Source organism: Mercenaria mercenaria, chromosome 17 (genome assembly GCF_021730395.1).
Source record: "Mercenaria mercenaria strain notata chromosome 17, MADL_Memer_1, whole genome shotgun sequence".
NCBI lineage: Eukaryota > Metazoa > Mollusca > Bivalvia > Venerida > Veneridae > Mercenaria > Mercenaria mercenaria.
This window is the reverse complement of record NC_069377.1, coordinates 59,360,602-59,373,638: the sequence shown is the minus strand read 5'-3', so window position 1 is coordinate 59,373,638 and position 13,037 is coordinate 59,360,602. Positions and strand designations below refer to the sequence as shown.

General features: G+C 34.9%; 2 protein-coding genes across 3 annotated transcripts in view; one reads left to right on the top strand and one right to left on the bottom strand.

The window, feature by feature from the left end:
* Positions 1-271: 271 nt before the first annotated feature.
* LOC123536043 (uncharacterized) overlaps positions 272-13,037 on the bottom strand; it is a 32,287-nt gene continuing 19,521 nt past the window's right edge. The window contains exons 1-4 of one of the 2 annotated variants that reach the window (XM_045318826.2): positions 7,240-7,553; positions 6,757-7,070; positions 4,323-4,430; positions 272-1,535 (exon numbers count right to left, since the gene is read on the bottom strand). In XM_045318826.2, coding sequence (XP_045174761.1) covers positions 984-1,535; positions 4,323-4,430; positions 6,757-7,070; positions 7,240-7,369 — 1,104 coding nt within the window. In that variant the 5' untranslated portion in view covers positions 7,370-7,553 and the 3' untranslated portion in view covers positions 272-983. Of the gene's footprint in view, positions 1,536-4,322; positions 4,431-6,756; positions 7,071-7,239; positions 7,554-13,037 lie in introns of those variants that run through there. The other variant, XM_045318824.2, reaches the window with a different exon arrangement.
* Positions 9,547-12,916, top strand: LOC123536042 (beta-1,3-galactosyltransferase 1-like). Its single transcript, XM_045318823.2, has 2 exons — positions 9,547-9,782; positions 10,323-12,916. The coding sequence occupies exon 2, from the start codon at positions 10,537-10,539 to the stop codon at positions 11,734-11,736; it is 1,200 nt and encodes a 399-aa protein (XP_045174758.1). The 5' UTR covers positions 9,547-9,782; positions 10,323-10,536; the 3' UTR covers positions 11,737-12,916.

Sequence of the window (13,037 nt, the reverse complement as noted above, 5' to 3'; positions counted from 1 at the left end):
ATATAAATATAATAATACTGTAACAGAACAAACATAGTAACGGGAGCCAACCTACAATAATATTATTCTATTCTTTTTAGGAACATTTTCAGTTTTTAAACAAATATATCATTTCTGACGATTCAAAGGAGTACATAATATTGAAATTTTACTGGTTTGTCCTAATAAATTTAATTTCGTTCCTAAGATACGATTAGAAACACCTAATATGTGTTTGATTTTGTATTTTTAAATTATTGGGCTGAGGTTGTATCAATGAATAACTGAAAGATATAATATTGTAATTTCATTTCGTTTAAATCTGTGTATGCTTTTGACAAAATATTTGAGAAATTCACAAGTCTAATGTCAGTGACATGAAAAGTAAAGTTTTGCCATAATATGGAGAGATTGTTAAGTATATCAGTAACTGTAACTGTTGCATGTAATACATTGTGTGCTAAGAATTAGCTGATGTAATGATCAACTTCTGTCCCTAATGAAGACATTTTTATATACATTGTTAGTTCCTTAACTCTGGCAGGTAGAGAAACAGACGATATGTTTATAAATAAAAATTCCATCATGCATGATTGCATTTTCTTGAAAAATGAAAGCCTAAACTGAACTATGTGGACAGAACAGAACTGAACAAAACGAAACATAAATTTATTTCTTGCAGTCGCAGCAGCCTAATTAATAATAAAAATCCAAATCAGATAATAATTACATAATGAGATGTATGTTCAGTGTGAAACATACGTATTTGCCAAAAAACAAAATCGTATACGCCACATTTCCGTATAACTCGTTTCCGTATGCTTGTGATTCGACCTATACCTAATATAAATATATAATATGTAATATAAAGAGTACGGTTCAACGGCACTTTAAATAACATCTTAAAGATTATCGGTATGCACTTCATTCTAATTTATTTCATTTACTGAGCAAAATGACCCCTATATTGAATGATTCAATTTTATTTGGAGAGCCTTTGTCTTTTACGGACACTGAATTCCATCGATTTTGTTTTCTGTAAATACCATCTCATTAAATACACCAACGCTATCCCTTCTGTAACACTTGGTCCATGTCACATTGTTTCCCAGATCGATTTCTGTTAATTTTGTATGAAACAATCGGTTTAGTATGACACTCAGTACAGACTGGTCAAACCTATGGCAGTATCCGAACTTGTCAGCATTTACACATTTACTGCTAGGTTCACGGTCAGCCGCGATGCATCTTTTAGTTAAAGCACACGAGACCCATGGTCTCATGACATATTTGTAAATTATTGAACTTTTTCTGATGAATAAAAGTGCCGCATTGAATTTAAAACTATTCTGGAATGTACACGGTTTTTCTCCAAGTGTTTCGAACGTAGTGTTGTCAGTTTCGAATGCTAGGTTAATATCCGGGTATGTCACCCTCTTGTGTCCGGCAGCTATTCCGTGAGTCCGGGCAATATCTATCCCAGCTTGTAGATTTCCGTCAGGTAAATAAACAGCCGAGTCCATCCATATAACAAAACCAAACTTCTGAAGCGCCAACTGAAATTTGAAATAATGTTTCAATTTTAAAGATATCTAAAAGTCAAAAGTATCGTAATTTTAGTTTGTGCGAATATTCCTGTACGAATTCCGGTGTTCTGTACTGTCGCCCACAGCTGCGTGTTATCTGAAGGTGCGTTATTAGACAAAATTTAGACCTGTCCCTAGACTATGATATATCTTTTTACATTTTTATAATTTAAAATATAATAGTAAACTGAGCCAGTCTATATCCTTTATCCAATATCATAGTCTGATAACTTTAACACCATTCCTCAAAGAAAATCTCTGAAGTGAAATTGTATGACAGTAACTGTAATTTAGCTGGCTATGTTGGTGATAGAACCCAGGAGCTCGCCCATGCCCGAAACAATGCCCGGAGGGACAGCTGGGGACCAGGAGGGACAACTAGGGGGTTTCTCCAGCAAAACAAGCTGGAAAAGTCGTATTATAACCAAATTTGTTTCTGTGTGACTTTAAACAAACTAAACTTACACACGAAGTGACTGATAACCCTTACTATGTATGGCCACGATGCGACCAGTGTTGATCATGTTGATCATGATATCTGCACTGTTCGCTATTCAGCCAGTATCTTTTTGGTAAGAACCCCTTTTAACAGTTAATGGTACTGTCCAAACTGGAAGATGGACTACAGAAATATAGCAGGGTAAGAGTTAATGTGCGATTTATATGACATTCACTAAATGGAGATAATACAAAATGTAAGTGAGGTAAATTACACTTCTTGCATAAAACACATCGTCATGCCATGTTGATCAGTTGTGTCAAGTTTTTCTTTTGCGAAAGGAAGCTGTAATTACTGCAATAGTATGCCATCGCAAGGGGAGTGGGGGAGGGGCGGGGTGGCATAAAAAAGCGTTTCTGTTGAAAACTAACTGTATGTTCAACTCTGAGTCCAGCTTGGTCTGTGGAAAATATTGTATAAATATAAATGATCTAGTATGCTGTAATATATATATTCAGTACTTAGTCTTTTAAATTTATTATTATTATTTATTATAATAATATCAGATTTGTATCGCGCCCTTTTCATGATAAACATGTTCAAAGGCGCTTTACATTTCGTACTTTTGTGCGATCGATGTAAGATGTTTAGTCGAAATAAGATGTCGCATGCTCGAGATAATTCAATGCAATTTTCTTTTAAAAAATAAGCGTGTGTTCTGATACTTTGATACCAGTCCTGTACTATGATAGACACTGTTTTTTTTTTAAATAAATAAATGTACACTTTGCATCCTGGATACTTATATATAATCTTTTATAGTACAAATACACACGAACACTCAGACTAGTCCTATGCACATACACTGTTCCTGAAAATATCCCTTTTCAAGCATCAAATCAGGATTTCACGGTACTGAGAAGATTCCGATAATATTAATTAGTAAAGGCCATACATTAATTGGTACCATATGGTCCATATAGTAAATATCCTTTTCTCCTGATACATTTCATTTCATATTTATACAGTATATGCTATACATTTTGATACTGGGGAAATAGTACAAATTAAGGAAATGCCAGAAAAAACAACAGAAAAAGTAAAAATTGAAAAAAAAGACATTATTTAGAGTTTTTAGAAGTAATAGTCATGATTAATATTTTTGCAACCTATAATTTATTTGTAGAATTTAAATATGCGAAAAAATTGCAAACAGTTTAAAGTTACCCCTTTTGAATCTCTTGAGATAATCAACACAAATTCAAAAACTGAAATCTAACATCAAATGATGAAATAAACGATTTTTCAAGATCTTTTTTTAAAAAAGGTTTTTAATAACTTTAAGGGGAGACCACTGTGTAGGAGAATGTTGTTCATGTTGACGCCATGTCAACCTACTATTTGACATCATACACGTCATGTTCCGAGGAAACACGCTTCTCTCTTTCATCTAATTATTTATATGAAAGACATGTTAGAATCGAACCATTATACAAAGGAAACGTTTTTGAATTATCTAAACAGTCTGAACTGGTTATATGCTGCATAAAATAATTTACTTCGGCTATGCCCTCATGAAATGTTTTTGTCTAGCCTGGGAAACCGTTGATAATATTCGTGCTTTGTCAGAAGAAATCATACTTAATATCTGGAACAACTGATACGTATTAGACCTTCCTGTTAATATCTATGCATTAAAGATCCCACTTAATTTGCGCTAATTAGTGTTAATTGGCATTCATCGAGTTATTATTAATTTGCAGGTAGAAAAAAGTTAGAAATTGTCAGACTGGACTATTTGTCGTATATAGATATACATAGTTCTGCTATATGATTGTATTATTTCTTAGAATCTATTAACACATTTGGTATTTAGATGAAAGAGTTAAAGGTGGTCAATCAGCAACATTCTGTGACATATATTTCAGTTGTCCTATATATTATGTTAGCAGTGAATACTCGGTGCTGAGTTACTTTAACCCTTAGCCTGCTGGCTGCAAGTAATTCTGCCTTTGCGACCAGTGCAGACCAAGATCAGCCTGCACATCCGTGCAGTCTGATAATGGTCTGCACTGTTCGCTATTCAGTCAGTAAATTTTCAGTGAACACCACTTTGAATAATAAATGGTATCGCCCAAATTGAATGATGGACCAGTTCACTATAGAAATTTAGCAGGGTAAGGGTTAAACACATGCTGAGCAGACCCAACTCTAAATACGATTGACAATTAATATCAGGGAGTTGTGATAGATGGACATGTGTTATAGCTCCATGCTAATACCAACTGGGATACGTTGAAAAAGAAACTTTACCCTACCTGGATCAAGACCGGTTTCCAAGCAATGATCTGCATTTTCTCTTCTAGGAAAGTAGGAAACTCCGCAAATGGAAACTTTCGTACTTCACATCCGCCATCTTTGCATATCTAAACACATAATATCAATTTAAAGTACATCACTGAGTGCATAAAATGATATATGGTATTTAATGTAGGGTTTTATATTCATATTCTTTACAGAGCAAAACATGCATTAATAAATGAGCCGCGCCATGAGAAAACCAACATCCGCGCAGTCTGGTCAGGATCCATGCTGTTCGCTTTCAAATACTATTGCAGTTGGAGAAACTGTTAGCGAACAGCATGGATCCTGACCAGACTGCGCGGATGCGCAGGCTGGTCTGGATCCATGCTGGTCGCAAAGCCACTTTGTTGGTTTTCTCATGGCGTGGCTCAAATAAATGCAACAATATACATTTGCAACAAGCCATTAGACACGACAGAATTTGACGGCTCGCTGAGCAACCATAAACAGGAAATTTTCGGATTGAACATAATTGATATGACTGCTACATATCTCCATACGAAAAACAACCCCAAATTTCGGTCTTCTAGGCGGGGTTCTTATACACTGGAGGTACCGTATTCTTAAAACAATATCATCAATACCGTGAACATTCTGGAGTTGAAAAAATAGGCACTGTTCACTTAAAAAATTAATTAACGTTCTAAAATTCAGACAAAAATGCACTTTTATCAGATGAACATTCTGAAGTTAAAAAAAGAACACTGAAGTTCGAAAAATAAACATTCTGAGCTCTGAAAAAAACGAACAATCTGAACTCATGAAAACAAACAATCTGAACTCATCTGAACTCTTAAAACTGAACATTCTGAATTATAAAAATACACATGTCACGTTAATAAATTATTTACTTCCTTACTATATATACCCTCAAATTACTGTATTAACTACTAAGCGAATGTTAGTTATACTACCCCAGCTAAAAGGTATATATCACAGACAAAAGTATATAACAAAATTAGAACAGGTCCTATTCTTTCCTACAAGTTTGCTGTCATTTCCAGAAGAATTGATGAAAAGAATGTGAATGTGGGGATATTATTATACTCATAATAAAATGGTGTTGTAAACAGAAGTCACACACCAATTAATAGATTAATATCAAGAAAGGGAAGTGCTATGGAAAAGTACCCTTAATGAATACCATGATCGGAATAAGAGGGACTAGGAGCAAAGCATCTTTGAAAGGAATGCTAATAAATTGTCTTGATAGCTTAACCAAATTTTATAAGATATACAATATCAATGACCAAACTTACGTCTAAGAAAAACGTCTGAACTTTTATCATAGTGGTTCTTACGTGTAACGTCTCTGATAATCAAACTTCATCGGATTAAGTGGTTAACACGGACTTACTGGAAAGGCTAGCTCCTAGATTAAGTGGTTAACACGGACTTACTGGAGTAGACTAGCTGCTTGATTAAGTGGTTAACACGGACTTACTGGAGTAGACTAGCTCCTAGATAACCACACGGACTTACTGGAGTAGACTAGCTGCTTGATTAAGTGGTTAACACGGACTTACTGGAGTAGACTAGCTGCTTGATTAAGTAGTTAACACGGACTTACTGGAGTAGACTAGCTCCTAGATTAAGTGGTTAACACGGACTTACTGGAGTAGACTAGCTCCTAGATTAAGTGGTTAACACGGACTTACTGGAGTAGACTAGCTGCTAGATTAAGTGGTTAACACGGACTTACTGGAGTAGACTAGCTGCTAGATTAAGTGGTTAACACGGACTTACTGGAGTAGACTAGCTGCTAGATTAAGTGGTTAACACGGACTTACTGGAGTAGACTAGCTGCTTGATTAAGCGGTTAACACGGACTTACTGGAGTAGACTAGCTGCTTGATTAAGCGGTTAACACGGACTTACTGGTGTAGACTAGCTCCTAGATTAAGTGGTTAACACGGACTTACTGGAGTAGACTAGCTGCTTGATTAAGCGGTTAACACGGACTTACTGGAGTAGACTAGCTCCTAGATTAAGCGGTTAACACGGACTTACTGGAGTAGACTAGCTGCTTGATTAAGTGGTTAACACGGACTTACTGGAGTAGACTAGCTGCTAGATTATGATATATATTTTTCTAATTTTCATTTTTAAAATTGTGTATGTAGCCAGTCTATATTCTATGTCCAATATCATAATGATAATATGTTAATATTACAGCCAGTCTCTTAAATAGACTTTTGTCACTATCACATAAGAGAAAAATTACAAAAAAAAAATCTTTATTATCAGTCTAGTGGCTAGTCAATTACTGGAACACCATGTCTTACTGGTAAAAAGTCTCCTATTTCGACAATAAGTAAAAACTAACCACAGCGTGTATATAAAATATGGACAATTAAGGTTCTTTTGAAAAAGCTAAAACTTGTTTACCTTTTGTTTTTGATATTCTGCCATTCCAATGTCATACACCACAATTTTCAGTTTAGGTTTCATGTTAGATTTTAACCTTTCAACCAGGTCCACGGCGTATGAGAAATGATTGGATGACGTGGCCGTTATGACAACCGGATCACCAAGGAAACTTGACACACGATCGAAATCCTGGAGTCCGAGTTTACTAAGATATATGTAAGAATCTCCCAGTGGATAGCTCCCAACTTTATTCCTATTGTCAACAGGATTTGACGACAACATGGCTGACTGAGGACACGGTTGCTCACTTAGTTTCTTTTCGTTAGGAATTTCTGAAAAGCAAATGAAGAAAATATTGCAAACTTCTATCTGACCTAGCCTTTAAATGCGTTCTCATATTACAATCTTTCATAAATGAAAGCAACATTACTGACAAAAAAGCATGTTTATAAAATGCGTGATTGGAGGCTGTGACCGGCGTACACACCCCTCATTACTCACCTTTTACCGTCATGTCCGGCATTCGAACCACCATTCTTATTATCAAAGTGAAATTAACTAGTGTCAGTAATGCAATTGCCCAAAGACTTTTAGTCCTTTGCGAAATACGTGTAAATCTTATCCTCCCCATTTCTTCTTTAACTTTCTTAAATGTCCATAAAGTCAGCCCTTCTTTTAATTCACGATTCCTTTTTAAAATCTAATGTGCTCATCCTTTATTTTCCATCATACTTGTTGAAATTTATATTCAAGCTATTGACGTGTACAAATATAATATGTTTTTGTCATGAATAACCCAACTGAATGTTTTGGTTTATGATTTTGATTATATCGTAATAGGAAGGAAGTTGCACGGTTCACTGCCATGTAAAGATGTTATTTTTTATATAAACTGACTAAGTATAATGATTTCACTTTGAAAAAACCCATCTTTCATAGTATATATAGGTTGGTACAAAATGAAATTTTACTTCCTACAACGAAGTATCCACCGGGCAAACTAGTCGCAGACTAAAGATGGTGCTAATAAATCGCAGTTTTGGTGCACGTTTAGTGAAGTTGCAGATAACAGAACCTTTATAAATAGATATTTAAACAGTTTTAAAAAGATTCCGATACGTAAAATTACGTAACAGGATTTATGTAACTATGCCTTATAAATAGCACTTAGAACTGATGCTTGTTCGAAATTTCTGATACTTGGTCGAAATTCATCGTTTTTCAACTAATTCATGTATTTATTATTACTATGATAACTTGTTATCTTGGGATTTTTTTTGTTGCACTTAAACATATACATTATGTCGAAATACTATGCCCCAACGATAACTTGATATTTACAAACATGACTATAAATAGATCAAAATGGAACATAGGGTATTCAGCGTTTTCCTAACATGTTACAATCTAAATATTTCTAGATTTTGTACCAATTACAAATTAGCTCAGTGGTAAAGCATACTGTCCGTGGTCAACAGATCTTTTGCCGTGTGGGTTCGAAACTCGGCATTGAGAATTATTTTTTATTTCACTTTTGCATAAAAATTAAGTTTCCTTCATGAGCTCTGTGACAATACGACAGAGAGGTATCTAAAGCCGATATGGCAGATCAGAATAGTTTATTATATATCAAAGATGATATTGATTAAATGCATGCACTTAAGCCATGCAAATAATGAACATACTGTTGTGTTATATAAATACATATATACAAATTCAAACCATCAAAGAAAGAAACAAAAATAATGAAACAAAAATGAAAACGAATAGAAAAAATAAACAAATCTGAAAAGACCCTCATGAAGATTCGAACCCACAAAACGATTTGCTTACATCCAATTTTTGTCTGCTGTTTACCCAGCTGAGCTATGTTGCCATATACATAGTGGATATTTAAAATGAAAGAAATACTAATATTTAATTGTCAAGTAATGGGTAACCATTATGAATTATTATTTTATCAGTTATCATGAAATAGACTCGTCCTCGCGTTTCGGCGGGAATCACGTTATCATTGGGGATTAGTAGAATTTATAACCGGTTTCAAGGGACATAACCTAAGTAAACGGCTATAAAATGCGTCTGCTAGAGTTACTTCAGATGTTTAAACTAACACATGTTGTGGTCGTATTTCAACAGTTTGTCTCCAGAAGCTTCTTTTTCTCCATACTCTTCAACTACTGTAAAACGCAATGGGTTTCAGCTATTTTACAACATGACGTGCTCTAAAGAACAATTCCCGCGAAAACGGGTGTCCTTTAGTATCTTTCTTCGAAGCAGGCATTACCAAAGTCTTTTAATTTCATTATGAAAAAAGTTGTGTTTTTATATTGGATAATAGGTTTCAATTATGAACCGACTTTCTCTGTCATTTCTCACCGTGTATAGAAAATGGGTATATATACGAACAAGAAGTTTATAAATTCTTTGATCTTCAATACCTTATTGGTCTGCAAAGAAGCAAATGTATTATCGCCATTAAAACAACACTATGTATCAGGAAAAATACTGTTTGTTTATAGGAGTGGGTGATATTCTGACAATTTGTATAACCAAGTCGATTGAAACATAACAGTATGTCTAGCACATCAATATGGCGCAAATTGTAGCCTTCCGCGTCGCTGAGAGCCAACACAAACTTCAGAAATGGGAACTAATGAAACGTTGTTTTCTTAAAGAAAGTAGTCAGCATCAGCAAAAGAAAATGTAATCGAGATATTGATATCTTGCTCCACGTCAGCCATATTTTGTAACATATGCCAGTGTTGTCCGATAGTAAACATCCACAGGAGCTTGGATTTTTATATAAAATGCAATTATATTGGTAGTTTACAATGCTTTTAAATGTTATTTATTTCAAATCCCTGTGAAAGAAGAAATTGCTCCCTTTTTTACTCTGAAACAAGAACAACGTACTTCTACAAAATTAACTTCTGTCTAAATAACCATCATCTTTAAAGACTAAAAAGCACTTGGACATTATAAATTTATGAAATTAGGATTAACGAAATTCAGCGACTTAGAGAAAAATGGAATAAATTCAGGTATGTTTATCAAACTTCATATATCATGGTTTTATGTATTAATCAATTCGCATATTTAATCAAATTCAAGTGTACTCTTTTTCTTAATTCTCTTAAATGTTGCATATTCAGTGATTTCTCGTTGTTTGCTGATACAAATGATTAATTATCAAGCTGCATACATGAATTTCATGGTTTTAAGTATTGATCAATATGAGTTAATCAAATTAAAGTGCAAGCTTTTTCTAAATATTCTTAAATGTTGCATATTCAGCGATTTTTCATTGATAAAGCCATGCATTTTGCTGATAGCTAATAGCTAATAGTTAATTGGAGATTGGAGATGTACTTTAGTCAGATTGCTGCCAAACTCATCTGTCATCCTCTGAAATAGTCTATTTGTGGTATTAATCTTACGTAAATGGTGTAAAGAAAGTTCGTCCAGATTCAACAAATAATTAGATGTAAAAGATACAAAAAGGGCAAACATGTCACTCGATGCTTCCGTAGTCATACATATGACATGCTTGTACTTAATTAATTAGTGTTGCTTAATTCCAGGTACTCCCTTCGAATAAATGTGACATTCATTTCGAGCCAACAACTCAACAACGAAAAACGACAGTTTAACATACACACGGAAAGGTCAAACACATCAAAGACAACTACATATAGCACACTAGCTTATAAAAATAGCCAGTCCCTTTCGACATACAGACATCTTTTACACAGTATTGTCTTAAACAATATAGTTTTCTGTTTATAACGAAATAAAATGTTTTCAAAAGTAGACATTGCTCATGTGAAACAAGTTGGCTTGGGCTACCTTGAAGAAGTCAGCAAAAGGCTGTCTAAGCTCAAGATAGCGGGAGTAAGACTGTCCAAAGGGAGATATGAAATGATCCTGAGCTTGTGCGTCCTCGGAAATATCTGGCTTTTACATGCTATAGTTTACTATAATCTTCAACACCTAAACCAATTTCAAAACGGGACAGACATTGAGGAGGAAGGAGAGTATGACCTTTCAAGGGTCACTTTGAAACCAGGGCTGGATACATTAATTGGCACTAGTTACGTACCAATAACATTGCATAGAGAATATTTAATGGAAAATAAAAAACTTTGTACTTCGGTTAAAAATTTGACTCTTATAGTGACCGCTTACACCGCCCCAGCAAATTTTGACAGACGCCAAATAATGAGGGGTTCTTGGCTGAATAATTCAAACTATTTGGGTCTCGGGACTGTGAGAGTTGTCTGGCTTTTAGGAAAGACTTCAAATGCCACCTTGCAGAGAATGCTTGAGGAGGAATTTCGGCAGTATGGGGACCTACTTCAGGGAGATTTTGTCGACCATTATTTCAACTTGACACATAAAGGCGCAATGGGTTTCAAATGGGTTGCAGAGCGTTGTAGGAATGCCAAAATAGTTTTGAAAGCTGATGACGATATGATTTTGAACATGAAGCAACTTTTTACACATATTCTTCCGAGGACTATTCTGAACCAGCGCCGGCATCTTTACTGTTACCGAAACCCACACAGTCAAATTCTAAGAGATAAGAAGCTGAAATGGTTCATCAATGAAAATGAATTTAGGGGAGACGTGATATTTCCCGTGTACTGTGAGGGACCAGCTGTATTTATGACAAATGATATTGTTCCAGCTCTGGTGAAATCGGCCAAAATGTTACCGTTTTTCTGGCTTGAAGATGTCTATTTGTATGGCGTGGTACTTCAGAACGTTCCTGGGCTGACTTACACACAATTTGGTAGAGGGGTTGAATATGACTTACACGGGAAAAGGGTGATTAAATGTTTCAGGGAAACTTTGACGACATGCACCTTTATGATTGTGGCCTGTTCCAACCAGACAGATATGGTTGAGGTTTGGAAATACATGCAGCAGCAAAATGAAATGTACTTGCCACATATCATGGAACGAATATTTGAAAATATGGTCCTTCCCCCTTAAATATTTCCTGTGACCGTTCGTTTGTATGCTAGTTGATATCATAATGTAGTTTGGACTCATTGTTTAACGGGTATCTGAGAGCCAGCAAACGGATAATGTCTGACTGAAATTATTAAACTAAATAGGATTATTACTTTATATGAGCCGCACCATGCATGAGAAAACCAATATAGTGCAATTGCGACCAGCATGGATCCAGACCAGCCGCGCAGTCTGGTCAGGATCCATATTGTTCGCTTTCAAAGCCTATTGCAGTTAGAGAAACTGTTAGCGAACAGCATGGATCCTGACCAGACTGCGCGAATGCGCAGGCTTGTCTGGATCCATGCTGGTCGCAAATGCACTTTGTTGGTTTTCTCATGGTGCGGCGCAATTATGTAAATGCCACGTTGATGTAAGCCAAAACGCAAAAAAATATGCCACATTTTATTCTATAGTTGTTGAACAATTTATTTAAAGTGAATTTCACACTGTGTAGAATTTATTGTACATATACAACATTACATTTTGTAAAATTTCACTTCCTGCATCACTTGATTTGTAATATGAAATATATAATGACTGGATGTAAACGTATAACATTACTGAATAAAATTCGATTTTAAAGGCAAGACTTTGAAAAAAAAGCAATGAGGATAACTTTTAAAATAGTATATGTTTGTGTAGTTGACCTGAAGTTACCGACAGTTCAAATCTTTAGCACCATCGGCCAAGAAGCGACAGCGTCGGCCAAGTGGCAATGAACTTTTTAAGTAACCTTCGGTGCATGTCAAACAATTTTACTTTCAAGAGGATACTTGCTTGTTTAAATGTTTTGCGTGCGAGTTTAGTATGCTTGTGTTTTAACTGCATTTATGTCTTGTACTGTTATCATATTTAAAAGTTAAGTTTAAAAGTTAAGTTTTAAGTTTACACCGTGCTTCTCTGACAATTGCAACAAAATCTTGAACCATAATGTATAATTTATTTTTAAAGTTGTTTTATTTTAATCTCCAAAATCTACTGTGAACCAATGTTCTAGGAGAATGTCATCTTTTGCAAACCTTGGTTTATGTTAAATATGAAGTGTATATATGCATGTTAAACTTATTATTATGTAAAGTATTACTTTGTTGCCACACAAGAAATTTCTGTTACTTTGAGAAATAATTATTGAAAGTAAATAAATATTGTATGTAAACTGTGTTTGCTTTATACAATTCTACGTAATCTCACCACTACAGACAAAACATGCACTACCATTTAGATATCTCCCCACTACAGACAAAACATGCACTACCATTTAGATATCTCCCCACTAC